The 16,345-nt window shown below is 51.8% G+C and overlaps 1 protein-coding gene across 1 annotated transcript in view; it reads right to left on the bottom strand.

Moving 5' to 3' along the window:
- Positions 1-12,568, bottom strand: part of Tmem181 (transmembrane protein 181) — a 37,329-nt gene extending 24,761 nt beyond the window's left edge. The window contains exons 1-2 of the mRNA XM_027939518.2: positions 12,486-12,568; positions 2,735-2,838 (exon numbers count right to left, since the gene is read on the bottom strand). Coding sequence (XP_027795319.1) covers positions 2,735-2,838; positions 12,486-12,493 — 112 coding nt within the window. The 5' untranslated portion in view covers positions 12,494-12,568. The remainder of the gene's footprint in view (positions 1-2,734; positions 2,839-12,485) is intronic.
- Between the last annotated feature and the right edge of the window lie 3,777 nt (positions 12,569-16,345).

Genomic DNA, 16,345 nt, shown 5'->3' on the forward strand with positions numbered 1-16,345 from the left:
TTCTTCTAGTAAATTTTTCACTTATTCATTACTGTACTTTTCAGCTCTAGAATTTCTTTTTGGCTTCTCTTTAGATTGTCTAGATCTTTATTGATATTTCCATTTTATGCAAATGCTGTTTCCTGGACTTTCTCCACATCTTCATTTGGTTCTTTCAGCATCTTTAAGAAGTTTTCTTGATTTTTGACTAGGAGATCAGCATATGGCCTTAGTGACGGATTTTTGTGTTTTCTTTTGTTTCTTTCAAGGAGTCAATACTTTTTTATGCATTATGATTATCTGTTGAAAACTGGACACTTAAATCAAATAACAAGTTACCCCTGAAAATTAGACTCTCCCCCTTTCCTAGAGTTTTTTGGTTTTGTTGATATGGCTACTGTTGACTGTCTCTGTGCTAAGGATCAGTCTGAAGTATAAACTTAGGGTCTTCTTGGGTCTTTTCTGAGTCTGTGCCTTCCTTGGGCAGGTATGATGACTTCTCAATTTCCCTATATATATAGTTGTTTTTGAATCTCCTGGCTTTTTATCTGGCTCCCAAAAGGAAGGGAGTGAAATAACAACGGATGCCCACCTCATTGTATCTCTGTGATCAGAAGCAATAATCCAACAATTACAGCACAATCCCCAATATTAAGAGAACAGGGTCGTTTTGCCCATCTTGAGTCCCATAAGCTATACACAGGTTGTTCCAAGAACACATACACAGCTAACTGTTTTAGGGCTTGGTGGGCAATGGGCCCCTATATAGTGCTAAGAGCTGCATTGACTGAAATTAGCCACAATTTATGGTTCTAATCCTACACTGGGAGTTGCAAGCCTTCAACTGGCACTCGAGCTCCAAAACAGGTACATAGATTCTGCCACTGCAGTTGTCATCTAAACAAATTCCTTCCTATTCCACCACTTTCCCAAAATCCTCTCCAAAATTTTATTAGCCTTGTCATAATCCTCCAGAACTTTGGACTTAAAAGAAATAGTCAAAGGAGACACTGTAAATCTGATTTTAATGTAATTGAGAAATGGATTTGCTCTAAAACATATCATTCTGAGACATGATGCCAGTTTCCTGGGGTGCCTCTGTGACCACCCCAGCCTGCTACCAATAATCCTCCACTTCACTGCAGACAATGCTGGTGTGTATACCTCAACTAGTGCAGGGATATGTCTCTGGAAAGTGCTGAGAAGCAAGACTCCCTGTAGGAAGGAGGCCCGCATTCAGAATCAGGCTTCTTTTAAATAGATTCACAGTCTGAGTGAACTCCTAACCAGGCAGTCTGGCTTCCAGGAAAGAATTAAGAAATGGCAATCAGAAGAACCTGGACTCTACTCTTTGCTAACTAGGCTTTCTGAGTCTCAATTTCCTTATTCGCAAAATGAGGGGACTAACCCAATGGTCCCTTAAGTACTCTTAACTCTAAAATAAATAATAACCTTGACACATAAAGTGATTAGGAACAGAGTACTTATGATAGTTAATTTTATGTGTCAACTTCACTGGGCTACAGGGGGCCTAGATACTTGACTAAACATTATTCTACTGTGTCTGTGAGGAATTCCTGGATGAGACTGATATTTGAATCAGTAGACTAAGTGAGCAGATTGCAGACCCCTTCCCTGCTGGGGGTGAGCCTCCTGAAATCTACTGAAGGCCTAGTAGAACAATATGGCTTAAGGAGAATCAATCTCTCTCTCTCTCTCTCTCTCTCTCTCTCTCTCCCCCCCCCTCCCTCCCTCCCTCCCTCCAACTAGAACGAACACCACCAGCTCTCACCTGAGCATCATCACCACCATCACCAGAGCAGCAGCAGAACAGCCTCCCCAGCCTCCCCAGCCCTCTCACCAACAGAATGTCGGTTTAGGTAGGAAAGGGGCTCTTGAGGCACAAGTGCCCCTGGGATAGGCCAAGCATCACTGTCACACTGCAGCGTTAGTGCTTTGGTGGAATCAAGGGCCACCAGAAACCACCCTCAAAGACAATGACAGTTTACTTAAAAGAAAATGAAGAGGTGCACTCTCCAACCACATCGGGGTCCTGCTGCCCATCCTTCAGGCAGACTGAAGACTCCAGGGTTTCTAGAAACCTTGTGAGAACCACGGAGAACTACTCTGCTTCTGTGGTTCTGTTCTCTGTCTGTGGGAGAGGAGCCTGGCCTACCTAGAAGATTCCAAAGCACTTTCAAGGCCAAATTCCTGGTGTGGCTTTCCCCCCAAACACCTTGCAGCTGGGTGACTGAAGGCAAGGGCGAAGGCAGATCCCCACACTCCCACTTGGATACCATGAGGCTGCCAGCACCCTTCGTGGGGCCCTGCTGAGGGCTCAGGGTGTCACTAGAGCCCCTCCCTGCTCCCCGCACCGCCCCTGCTCTGTGCCATCAATCACACCCCACCCCCGTTCACTGCATCAGGACTTGTAGGTTGCCATCCCCCGGGGCAGCAGGTCTGGACTGCCCAGCACAGTGCCAACAGACTCAAGAAGGGTCTGTTGGCCACTAAAAGGTGCTGACAAAAGGCTGACCTGGAGGCCTGGCTGTAATGAGGGGCATGGCCAGGGTCACTCAGCTGCTCACTGCGCCTCCCCCAGGAGAAGAGGTGCAGGAAGAGGCCTCTTCTGGCCTGTTGGCTCCGTCCACACTGGGCCTGGTGGGACGAAGGGGTGCAGCTGGGCAGGCTGAGAGGCAACACGCCAAGGCGGCCGTGAAGGCGAGATAATGGAACGATTAAACACCGAACTTACCTCTGATCCCAACGAAGACAGTCAGGCCAAAACAGAGGAAGAAGACGACAAACACGAGCACAAAGTGGCGCTTGGAGAGCGTGTAGAGCCGCATGGGTGCCAACCTGCAGAGCAGAGCGGGGTGACCCACAGAGCCACAGGAGGACGGCCGCACAGCGCACATGCCAGCCCCTGCCAGGCCCGAAAGGCCACACTGGCCTCATCCGCCCACCTCCCCCCACCCAGCCCTCATCTCACAAGGACACCTGTTCTGAAACCTGTGACCTTCCCTGACAAAGCAGTCCCAAAGACATCAGACCATCCTGCACGTCCCAGGTCAGCCCCTGCCATCCTGGCCTGCACAGGACAGGCTAAATCCAGCCCTTGTGGCAGAACGTGCTGTGGCTTCTGCTTCCACAAGGTCACATGTCACCAGGTGGTGGGCTCAAACCTTCTTCACAAATCCCACCTCCAGCTGCCAGAGCAGAGCCCCAATGTGACCTTAAGAAGCCTGACTCACTCACTCACACATGTTCAACTCGAGCTGTCACAGGTATGTCACAGACATGCCCCAAAAGAACGCCAGGGACCACAGCTCGTTTGCATCTGGCTTCCACAAATGCAGGGTGCCTCCTTTGAAACCCCGTCCTAGTGAAGAGCAGCTGACCTTCATGGCTGAGTCTGCTTTTGACACAATTTACACCAATGTGGAAGCACACCTACAGTTCCCCACCCACTGTCCGAAGGAAACGCAGAGGGGCACAAATCTTCCCCTGGAAATCCCCGCAAAGTCCTTTCAGACGGACAACAAGGTCTGAGGACTTCTGGTAACCCTGCCTCTGCAGAGCACTTGGCTCAGCCTTCATGGTGGCCAAGGCGTCCCATGAAACACAGCTGTCTGTGTTCCAATTCAACTTAACCTCACTTACAAAGAGACGGCAGGTGGACTTGGCTGGCCTGCCCCTGCCTGAACCCTCAAGAAGCACCACAGACCAGAGAGGAGCCCAGGCTGGCTCTTGCTTTGTTGTGTGTCCACAGTCCCCATGCTTCCTGGCCTTGGGAGCCAGGAGCAGTACAGTGGACTTGACTCTCTCACGCCTGAGACAGGCGTGGCCAAGAATGAGGGAAAGGTCACCGACTCCTGTGCACAGAGGCATGCCATGAGTAACCTGCCTCCTCCCCCCCCCCCCCCCCCGTTGACTCCAGCTGCCAGGCAGGAGGCTGCCACTCTGCCATGCGTCTCAGGGCGAAAGTGAGGCCTGGGAGCCACGGCCACTCTGACGTGGCCCTGCTGACTGCCTGGTGCATGTGTACTCTGCCCCATGGACTTTCAGGTCAGGGTCATGGGGTTGACTGAATGACAGACCCAGTGAAAATCCAGGTCCAAACTCTGACCCACAAACGACCTGCCTGGCGCAGATGGAAGCTGGTGAAGGAGCCAGATCCCAACTCGGAGAGCCTCGTGCATTACAGCTGGAAATGGTCTCCAGGACGGAGCCCAGTCCCTCGGATTTACAGAGCGGGAAACACTCTGGAGATGGTAACTCTGCCCTTTGGCAGCACCTGCCACTCCCCTGGAGGGAGGCTCTGGAAAGCGTGACCAAGTTCAAACTTGACACCCACAGGAGAACAAGCATCTCCTCTGTCCCTGCGTTACCAGGTGTGGAGCTATTCCTCAGGTTCCTCACTCGGGGTGCTGAATACATTTCTGTTTACATTCTGAAGGGAAGATTTCTAGGCAACACACAGGGCATTTTCACACAGAAAAAACTACACCAAGCTCAATGGACTGGATGGTGGGGAAATGAAATAGAGTTATTAGTACTGTACTGGTGTTTTGACAAATGCCAGATTATGAGAGATGCTGCCACCAGGAAGCTGCCACTCTCATGTGAACATGAACTTGTTTGGAGAACTCATGCATAGCCACTCATGAGCTCCCCCATCATGATCCCTTCAGGAGAACCATGCCCCACAGCAGCCCAACCCAGAGCAACACTGAGAGCTCCCCAAGCACAGGGTGAAGGCACACCTGCAGGCACAGTGGCTCATGCCTGTAATTTCAGTGACTCAGGAGGCCAAAGCAGGAGGATCCCAAGTTCAAGAGAAACAGAATAATTATATTTTAAATTAAGTTTAAACTATAATGTTTAGAGGCTGGGGCTGGAGCTCAGTGGTAGAGCACTTGCCTTGCACATGTGAGGCACTGGGTTCGATCCTCAGCACCACATAAAATATAAATAAATAAAAGATGCAGTGTCCATCTACGACTAAAAAAATATTTTAAAAACTTCAACATTTAAAATACATTATCAACATCCTAAAAGCACCATGACTTAGCATATGAGAACAAAGGCTGAATAAAGACATCAGAACGGAGCATGACAGCACAGGTCAAATGCAATCCGCCCAGGTGACATGCTTCCTTGCCCCTCAGAAGACTCAAGGAGCCAGGCATAGTGGCGCATGCCTGTAATTTCAGTGACTCAGGAGGCCAAAGCAGGAGGATCCCAAGTTCAAGGCCAGCCTCAGCATCTTAGCAAGACCCTGTTTCAAAATAAAAAATAAAGCCCTGGTGATACAGTTCAGTGGTAGAGCATCCCTGGTTTCAATCCCCAGTGCCACCGAAAAGAAAAGGAAAAAAAGTAACCCATCATGTCTTTTATCTTAAAACTTACACTTAACCCAGGTTAATTAGAAAATTTCCAACAGTCACCCAAGTCAATGGAAAAAAGACACAGAAAGCAAATCTCTTAGCTCACACGCCCAGGTCACAGCCGCCCACACTTGGTCAGCAGGCTGGAGAAGAGTAGCCACAGGCCTTGCTTTCCGTTCGTTGTCTGTGTCCTGACAAGCAGCAAACATTCTCAGCCCTCCCACACTCTGGAAGGCTTGCGTCCAGACCCTCTGCAGCCTACAGGGCCACCAACGGCCAGGAATGGCCCCTAGACTGTGCCTGGGATCCCTCCATGGTTCCCTCTACTGTTAACTTCTCATCTAAAACCTCTGACCCCAAAAACAGACTCCTGAAGGCCCAGGAACACTGCCCCAGCTAAGACAAACCTCAGGTCTCCACTGTTGCTCGCAGCAGAACAACAAAAACGTTGAGAAGCCACGGTAAAGAGAGAAGTGAGCAAGCTTTGCCAGAACTAGCCCAACTCTGCTGTGGGGAGACCAGCCCAATGGTGACACCCGGGGCATGGACTGCTGTCCTGACCCGGGTACAACTGACAGCTCTGCCTCCAGCCAAAGTCACCTCCCGCTGAAATGCCAAGTGTTCCTAACCACCACGCGGACCTAGGTCAAGGCAGGCAAGTCTCAGTGACCAATACAGCCCGTCACCCTCTATGATCAGACCAACTGGAGGACACTTCTACAACCACTAGAGGCCAAACTGGGTTGCAGAAAACTGCAAAGTCCACCTTCAAGAGGCCTCTGAGCCACCAGCCTGCCCAGTCCTCATGTCCACTCAATGCCTTGTATGTCTTCTTGAAATTCTCCAGCCCCAGATGCTCATGGTTCTCCAAACACTGGCTATCTGCTTCCCCTCTAATTGTCCTTCCTACTTTCAGGAACCATCCCTGTGCACCCTGCCCTCACTCTAAAATAGTGTCCCCAAAATATCCTCACTCAGACGTCCTATATACTTCTTTATGGTCCATACGTTTAAAACAAAACTCACTGAAGAACACAACGGAAATCCTGTACCCACTCTCCACTTCCTGCCTCAATCCTTTCTCCATTTCCACTTCCTAAAACCACTGAGTCATCTGGCATGTCCTCTCCTATTCATCCCACACAGCCACAAGAGGCAAGTCCCTGCTTCCCAAGTCCCCTCCATTCCTAGCAGGTCCTCAGGAACTCCCACCCGGATTACTGCCACTGCCTCCCAGCTTCTTGGTTGTTGTTACTATAGCCCCCATACAGCCTGTCCCCTGTAAAGCCTGGGGTGGCTCCCCACCAACTAGGCAAGTGTAGGCTCCTCCTTAGGGCACTTGAGGTCCCCCAAGTCCTTCCCTACAATCCCAATCCAATCTTCCTACCTCCCTGCACGCACCTGCCTGACTCCAGATTAGCCCTCACACTGTTTCCTGATCAAAAGGCTCTTTTCTCCCTGCCAGCTTGTCTAAATCCTCTTCTAAGTTCAGGCACACTGTGTCCGTCTTCTCGTGACTGCCCCATCTCGCCACCACAACAGGTGTGTCTGCACTATACAGCTGAGCACCTGAAGACAAGTACCACCTGCCTGCCAGGCCTGGCACCCGACAGGCATTCACACTGACTCCACTTCCACTGCATTTCCAAAGTGCTTGTGTAGTTCCTCAAGCACAGGTGAAATGCCAGGGACAGCATTTCCCACTACACCCAGGGGGTCAAGGGGAAGTCTTCTGCCCAGCTAAGCAGGGCGGGGACCTCCTGCATACCTGCCACCTCTTCTGGCTTGTTCATCTTGGGCCAGGCAGCTCCTTCCTCTGCAGGCCCGGGCTTCATTCCACACTAGGCATTTGACATGTGCTCTAATTCCTGGCCTAGCTAGAACCCCCGGGCCTTAGAAGAGCTTCCAAATGCAATGAAAGAGAACATCCCCTTGGACTCTTTGGGCTTCTTATTAACTAACCTCAATTTCAGGGGTGCTTAAAAATACAAATTTCCTAGCCCCCAAACTGCAGTCATAATCTGAGTCACTGCAAGTCCTATCTTTCCCTCATTAGGCACAGTCATCACCATTTCCCAAGGGATTGCTTGGGATGTCCCAAGGAAGGGACATCTGGGATCATTTACCCGCAGGAGCTAAGTCACTTTTCATGAAATAATCTAACAAAACCAAAAATTTCCCATGGATATACACAACACAAATATCCAAAATTTAAAAATGAAACTCTAAATACCAAGTTGTTCAGGTGTAGATAACCTCCTCTCTCTAGGCACCCGGGACTGTCCCTTTCAGAATAACTGGCAGCTGTCAGCTATCCCTGCCATCGGGCTGCCCACCTGCTGCCACTGATTTGTTACTCCATCCTGGCCGGCAATCTGCCTCAGGTGAGGCACCCCAACCACCCTGAGAGAAAGCAACCATTTACCCACCTGCAGGACTCAGTGCCCAAGCCTGTTTCAGGGCTTTATCACGGATGATCCACATCCATCAACATCCGTGTCCTCCCTGATTCCTGCCCTGACCAGCACATGCCCGAGCAGTGGGTGTCCAATGACTTCACCTTTCCCACTCGCTCTTCCCTAGTCTATTCCTTGGAGTTCCACTATGTTCCCTGCCATGATAAACTGTCAAACACTGAACCACAACATCTGTCTTCTCCCAAGTTGTCTTTTTATGGTGTTGGTGGCTCCAGCTTCCCCTTCCATCTGAGGTAGGCAAAGCAGGTCCATGCCACTTCACTACAAGAGGCCCGCCCGGCACCCACCACAGACCTCAGGGCCACACGCGCTCAGCCAGCTGGAGAGCCCCATTAGGCCAGTAAAGCACCTCGGAGCCCCTGCAGACAGCATTACACACTCACTACGCATTTCTCCCTCCCATGCCAGCCTCCACAGAGTCCACCAAACGGCACTGGCAGAGGGTGGGAGTCCAGCGCACAGTGTGCCCAGTTCATGCAGGCCTCAAGGCAGTAGACTGCAGACAGGCAGGATTCTGGGGGCAGAGAATGAAGGAGGGTACCAGCCTTCATGGAAGGGAAAAATAAGCACCTTAGAGCACCCCAATGACAGCGCTAGGCCAGAGATGGCACCCAGGAGGCAGAAGCCTTGTTACCAAGACATATTTTTCTCATCAAGTCACCAAAACAGTAGGTGGTTATGACCAAAAATATTACTAGTAATTTGCTACTTGTTCAACTGAAAATGTAGATTTCCCGCTAGAGAACTTATTAGGATCTGTGCTGCGGGACAGGATTTTAAAATCCCTCAGTCCATTCTCACGTTTTAGTTAAGGTTTTATTTTTTCACAATTGGCATAAAAACAATCTCTTCCTTAACCAAGGTGCTGGCCTGTGTCCATCAGCCACACTCCCCACTTTCCAACACCACAGCTGCAGGCAAGCTAAAGCCACCTCCCAGGGCCTCATTGCAGGAAAGAGAACCAGCATTTATAGGGTTGTCGGGAGTTGAAATTGAAATAAAAAGCAAAATGTTTAAAAAGGTGTAGTGAGAAGGTAGCACTCAATCATGTAAGTTTTTAAAAGTGACAGTTGTGTTTTCTTATCCCTCTCTTTCCTTTGTTTGACATGGGGTCTTGATATGTTTTCCAGGCTGGTTTCAAACTCCTGGGCTCAAGTGATCCCCCTGCCTCAGCCTACTGAGTAGCCTGGAGTACAGGTGTTTCCACGCAGTGTCTCCACTTCATATTGTGAAAAATTTCAGTCTCACTGGCACAGTGTCTCTGGACATGCACTGTGTAAGAAGTCCCCTCCGTGAGCTTCAGACTGAAGGACAGGGCGGCACCTACCTGACATCAGGCTAGAAGCTTTCTGGGCACTGGTGTTACAAGGCCGTTTAAACATGGGAAAACAGAAGGGTGAGGGTCCTAGGCAGCAGGAGGTAGAGGTGGGATCTGAACCCACATATGTGCACCCAACATGTGAGGGTCAGGCAGAAAGGAGGCCACTCTACTCCCTCACCAAATCTTTGCTTTTTAAATAACCTACCATTGAAGGGGTTTTGAAAAGAAACTTCTGAGGGGGCAAACAGAATAAGAAGTCTGAAATTTCAATCAATCACGTTGAATATATTATAAATAATTTCTTTACCTACTCAAGCAGTGAGCCTTCAAAAATACCATTATGTGATAATTCAAGGCCCAACAATATCCTGTGCATTTTAATGGGCTCCTCTAGGGAGCATGAGCTTGTGCATCCTTTCCAGGCTGCAGGTCAGTGGCTCACATCCAGGAGCCTGTTCAGGGTTAGGTCATCAAATGCCTTTCCCAGGCCAAACGGAACAAGGAAGCAGGTCAGACACCGGGCAGCACACTTGTTCTCCCAAAAGTTATATGCCGGCCAAGGGTGGGGCTCCAGCCAGTGCCAGGTCATGTCACCTGGGGTCCAGTGTCCAAAGGCTAGCAGGAAGGCCTCTCCTCCACTGACCAGCAAAGGGACCTGGGGCCGCTACCTCTCAGGACCTCGGGTTCCTGACCCATAACATCCAGGAAACAGGGACCCCTTCCTGGGCTCTCTGTGATGAGGAAGGAGTTGCTCCTGAAAGCTCTTGCTGAGGACAGGTCAGCTGCCAGCTGTTGTCTCAAAGGAGGAGAGGGCAGTGGTCAACAGCTCGGGCTCTGGAGCCAACTATGAGGCTTCCTTTCAAGCTGAGACTTAACAGCTTAGCATTGAGAACTCAATGGACTCTGCTGTACCTCAGTCCCCTCATCTGCAAAATAGGGAAGTTAGAAAACCTCCTGGCAGCAGGGTGGTGGTGAGGATTCCACAAAATGACAGGTGTAAAGCGATACGACAGTACCTACTACAGTCAACTCCCAAGAGGTTATCTTTGGTTATATTTTATTTCTCGAGATCATTTGGTTCAGAAAAAAAGAAAAATTAGCTAACAGACATGATCCTAAATAACTCCGGGACTGCAGGAACATGATTCTGACCAAGCCTGATGTCCCCTCAAGCACTAGGAGATTCAGCAGGCTTGGGACCCTGAAGCCTTAGCAGGATCCACAGGGCTTAATTTGTTCACCTTCACTGATGGTAGAGATGGGTCTAATCGATACACTCCTACTCAAAAACACCCCAGGATGAAAGAGACATGTGAAATACACTCTTTAAAAAACGGCTTGTGCACCAAGCAAGACCCACACAATGCCAGCCTTACTGACCTCTTCAGAGAAACGCAACAGAGAAGCAAAGCAACCAATGGGCACAAGGAAGCCTCGGCAGCAGAGCTCAAAAAGAAGCCACCTGACCACTCTTCAAGATGCAGCCTATATCTCTCCTGTCCTGGCATTATCAGAAGGGATGGAGGTGGCAGGAAACTCCTGGTTGAAGCCTTAAAAACTAAGGCTCTGACTGGTTCTGATGGCAATCTCTCTGCCTTTTTAAAGAGCAGGTTGAGCCATACGTGAGCTGAGAGGTCACTGGGGCCAGGGTTGGCAGTGCGGGCAGTGCGGCCATCACGCCCCTGAGAAGTTTGCTGGCATTGCCCTGGCTCCTCCAGGCAGCTGTTTTCTCCTGATCTCTCCCACCCACTTCCTTCTTCAGGCTCCAACCCTGCTCCTGTCCCTTCTGGCCTTGGGCAGCACTCTGACCTAACCAGACATGCTTCAGATGTTCGGCCTTGAGTAGGATTTTATTTACTGCCCAAAACCTTTAGTGATTCCCAGTTCAGTGCCATACTGAACACTGGACGATGTGGCGCTCTGACCTCCGGATATCCACACCCTACCACCCCACCCCTTTGCCCAACAGAGCCTGAGGCACACCTCCCGGACAGCAAGGGCCCACAGCGGGTCACACTGTGGGTATCAAATCTCTCATTCAAGCTGCAGTAAACAGTTCCTCCCCAAGACCTTTCCTTGGTTAATGGCTTCCGTTTGGGCTAGTCCCCTGGCCTGTAACAGACAGGGTAGGCAGGGGACCTGGGTTCCAGTTCTGGCCAAAGTCCAATCCCCTTCACATACTCCACTTTTCCCCACAGAATGGGACAAGGCAGGAATCCCAGATGCCCTGCCCAGCCAACCAACCCAAGAGATCTGTAAGAGGACCCTTGAAGCATGCAACCACCACTGTGCCACAGGGCCACATATCTGGAAGGCACCTTTACCTGAGTGTTCCAAGACGCAACACAAGAGCACACGTGAAAGCTCTCCCGGGAGTAGTGCAGCAGCAACACTGCTAACACACACCTCCACCTGGCTGTTATTTAAAAGAAAGATCTTTAAAACATCCACCTGGGCCTGACACTTAATGCCAGCCTGGTTTTCCACCCTGTGCTGAAGTGACCAACCAAAGTCTAACTTGCAAGGAAGGAGGGGAAAAGTGTCCTTCTACCACAGGCGCTTGCCTGGAGGCAACCTTCCCCACCACGTTACTTTCCTGCCTCTAGAACCCCAAATCAACTTCTAACCCACACAGTCCCTCCCGCCTGAGGCCGCCTTCCCCGGGGCCACCCTGCAGAGCCCGGCAAACCTCCTCGCTGCGGGACTCGCACTCGGCCCTGGACCTTCCGCAGCTCCACTCAGCGCCAAGCCTCCCACCAATCCCCTCTCCGGACGCTCCCTGGGGTCACCCGGGTGACTCTGCGGCATCAAAAGCAAGCTTTAGGGATGGCGTCCCTGGGGCCACCCCGACAGGTTTTTCCCCATTAAAGCCTCTGCACTTCACAGGGGACTCGCCGAAGTCAGCAGATTGCAAAACTCGTAAAACTCGGCATCCCAGTGACCCTGCGCGGCGGTGCCGGCTCCAGCGTGCCCACGTCACCAGCGCCTGGGGAGGCGCCCCCGGGCAGCGCCCCCAGCCGCGCGCCCGGCAGCCGCGGGGAGGGGGTGCGTCCCGTTCCCGATGCGGAGGCCGGGGCTCGGGGTGCCCAGGCCCGCCCGCCGGCCAGACCCCGGGGCGCCCCGCTCCCCTCCTCCTGCGGGGCGGGCCGGGGGCGCAAGTCGCCTCCCCTCGCCGCCAGCGCCCCCGGGCCGGGCCCGCGCGCCGCGCCCCCGCGCCGCGCCCCCTCGCCCGCCCGCGAGCCGCACGCGCGGAGGGCGCCCCGGGCAGAGCGCCCCGCACCCGGACCCCCGGCGCCGCCCGCCCGCGCCGGCACTCACGGTTCCATCTCGGCGCCCCCGGCCGGCGCGCCCGGAGCCGCGCAGCAGCCGCGGCAGCCACAGCCGGAGCGACGGCGGCCGCGGGCAGCGGACCGGGAAAACGCGTCAGAGCGCGACGCGCGGTCACGTGCGCGGAAGCGGAGGGCGCGGGGCGCGGCGACCGCGGTGGGCGCTGGCCAGCGCGGGGCACCGGTCCTCCGCACGCCCGTCGCCTCAGTCACGACCGAGGCCAGCCGAAGGGCCGTAAGGGCACGAATCCCGGAGCGGGGCCACCTCTGGGGACCAGGCCGCAGTCTCCAGGGCCCTACACACGTGTCTGCTTCCTCTTTCGTCTCCAACCGCGAGGTCCTTGCATGGAACTTTCACTGGCCAGCGTGTGAGCGCGTCCCGCCAGAAAAGCATCCTATACCCGCTCTGCCTTTGGTAGTTTAGGGGTTTTTAAGCATCCCTCCCAGTCTATTAGACTTCAACACGTATTTTATTACCAATATTTAGCCGTAACATCCCATCACCATCCCCTATGATATCACTGTGACTGCTTTTATTTGTCCTCCTCTTCCCAGGACCTGGCACCAGTCTAGCACAGAAAGACACCAGCGCACGAGTATTGAACAGATGACTGAACTGGATTTGCCAGGTGACTAACAATATACCAGCCTATGTTCCAATAGTTTAAGAGAATGGGGAACACTTTCCCAAGGAATCAGAGGGAATGGGTTTCAGGGGACTAGTAAGTATATAATTTGCTGATGGGTGGTTAAGTGGGCCCTTGCCTTCTGGCTAGGGTGAGCAGTTAGTTCTAGAAGGCCTAAGAATTCCCTAGTTCTAGCACTAAAAGTCCTATGTCCTGGAAACCCCCTCAGTCCAGACAAACCAAGACAATTGATCACCTTATTTCTGACCCATGTTTTTCTTAGTTACTGGCCTAAAGTGTCTTTGCTTGGTTCCCTCAAAAGTAGAAACTGAGACAGTAGTGTCCATGTAACTTTGTTGGGAGCAGGGAAACAAGGAGAGAGGATAAAGTTTAGACAGGGACAGAGAAGAGTACGCCTGAGGAAGTGCAAGCTGGTCAGAGCTTTCAACACAGCTGGCTGCTCAACCATGCAGGAGAGACTCATAGAAACTACGGGGTCAGGAGACAATCTGTTGGCTCTGTCCTGTTACCTGTCTCTCATTGGTCAAAGTCTGATCTACACATCCAGGTGACTTTACCTGTCCCCTGTAAGTGGCTACTGATGGCTAGCAGCATCTGAAGGAACCAGTACAGCCAGTACAGAGCAAATGAGCCTCCCTTGTCAGTCAGCACCCAGGGGCTCCTTTGCCGGGGCTGCAGGGACAGAGGTAGAACCACGGGAAATTTTTCCAGCGTAGCTCAGGCAGTAAAGCAAGGGGGGAGGCCCATGGTCCTGTGGGGTGTGGACCCAGGCAGACCAGGGGGATCTGGGGATCCAGCACAAAGAAAGAGAAGGTTTGGAATATTTGTTACAAAGACTGGGGAAATGGATGGCCTGGGAAAGCCTAGCAGTACTCCAGGGCTTCATGAGGCCTCAGCTCACAGTGGTGACTTCCTATCAATGGTGACCTTTCTGAAGCCTGCCTGGTGGCAAGTGCCTCCTGCTGACCAGGCAGCCTGGCATGACAAGGGAGCTTGGGTCCTGAGCAAAGATCAGAGGCCGTGAGACAAAAGGAAGTGAGAATCACTTGAGGAGCTTTAAAAAACCATGATGCCAGGGCTAGGGTTGTGGCTCAGTGGTAAAGTACTTGCCTAGCATGTGTGAGGCCCTGGATTCGAGTCTTAGCACCACATATAAATACAATAAAGGTCCATTTACAACTAAAATAAATATATATATTTTAAAAATGCCCAGTGAAATGAAACCAGATCTGAAGTGCAGTGTAGGCACCAGTGGTTTCCAGAGTTCCCTACAGAATTCCAGTGTACAGCAAGTTTGATGGCTAGTTGGGCACTGGAATCTAGGCTGATTGGCTCCAGCTCCTTCCTGGGGGGCCACATGCATTTTTATTCTTTGGTTCTGTGAATTACCCCTTTAATAATCAATTCCCTCTTTTTGGTTGACACTAATACCTGTAACCATCAGTCTTAAATGCTGCATTACTATCTCTTTATGAAATGACAGTGCTGCTAGGTGTCCCTGATGTGACTCTCAAGATGAGAACTGCTGCAGAGTTCCAATTCCTACTGCACTGAAGGAGGGGCACTCTGCTCTGCAGTGCTCCCCACAGACGCCTGACCCTCCACGAGAAGGTGCTACTCTGGAGGAGCAGTGCCTGCACCCCCTAGGCTGACTTCAAAGGAATCTGTGTTGGACCAGATCCTACACTGGGGGCTCTCTCTACCCAAGAGCCTGAGTGACGTACCAGAGACACTGCCACAGTCACAAAGGATGGAAGAAACAGGGAAACTGGATCACGATTAGAAACATAACCCTCCCCCCTTTCAAATCCTCACAAGACCTTGCTGGACATGCTGCCCTGTCACAAATGCAACTAAGTGTCCTTCCCAGCCACCGAGGTGTATGAAAAGAGTGGAAAGAGCACAGCCGTCCCTGGACACAGATTTCAGTTCTGCTTGGCTCCTTCATTCCCAAGGGGATCATGCCCCACCTTCCCAGGTCCCCAGCCCCATCTTGAATGCAGTACACTGGGGGCCGTGTGTGCCTGTGCCTGAGTGCTTCCAGCTGATAATTAGTCCTTGACTCAAGCTATTTCCCACATAAAAACCAGGGCTGCTCAATTAGATTCATAATTTGCCACAAACTGCCAGATTAGGGAAGGCCAAGGTAGACCAATCCCAGGCACAAGAAGGGTCTGTCCCACTGCAGGGCTCAGTGTCACAAAGAAGTCTCTACCTGAGCTTGGACACACAGAACAAGGAGCTCTGTCCTGATCCTCTAGATCCGGCCTAAACTACACAACTCCAGCAAATACAGGGTAGGGAAGGAAGAGAGATGTGGCAGGAAAGCTAGTGTAGAAAGGTTCAGAGCAGACATGGCAGTGTCCTGAGGCTGGGCAAACCTAAGGGGCATGGTGGCCTTCAGAGAGATGCCCACCTGTGGCTATGGCACTTGGAGTGACCCAGGGCCTAAAACAGCAGCTTCCTGAAATCCCGCCTCCTGGTGGCTTTTCCTTTTATATGGCTTTGCTACAGTACTGCCAGGCCAAAACACAAGCCACCCATTAGGAGTCACTTTTCTTCCATTGCTCCTTTAGGTCACATTTATGGCCATTTTTAAGGTTATGGATGCATCGATGATATTTCATTGATATTTCAAGGAATTTCATTCAGGATAGGAGAAGAGGTGTTACAAAACAGTCCTTATGTTTTTTAAAAGCTCTAGGGAGGGAGGGTTCTCCTCCCTTTTTGAGAATAAGAACCCGAGGGCAGTAAGGCCTGCTACACAGGGAGCTGTGTTGAGAGTGGAGGGGCAGACAAGGGTGACTCAATGAAAAGAGCAAGACACTGGGCCAGCTGGAGGGGGGAAACCAAGCCTCCAGCCGGAGAAGTTCAAGACACCTGCCCAGAAGACGGCCAGCCAGCCTGCCTTGGCCCCACTTCCCAGCCTGACCTAACCTGGACTCTGTCCTTGGGTCTTCGCTTTCTCTCCTTGAGGGTAACCAACCGTCCTGATTTTTCTGGAACTAAGGGGTTTCCTGGGACACAGCTTTCAGTGTAAAGCCAGGACGAGGTGGTCACCTGACCTCTGGCTCTTCAGCTCCAGAGCTGCCTGGTTACGTCCCCCAGTAGAGGCTGGGCCACTCTGTTCTTTTGCCCAGAATCTCCGTGCCTGCTGCTCCCCAACACCTACACACAGCACACAGCCCTTCCTCAGCCCACAAGT

Source organism: Marmota flaviventris, chromosome 6, assembly GCF_047511675.1.
Source record: "Marmota flaviventris isolate mMarFla1 chromosome 6, mMarFla1.hap1, whole genome shotgun sequence".
Classification (NCBI taxonomy): domain Eukaryota; kingdom Metazoa; phylum Chordata; class Mammalia; order Rodentia; family Sciuridae; genus Marmota; species Marmota flaviventris.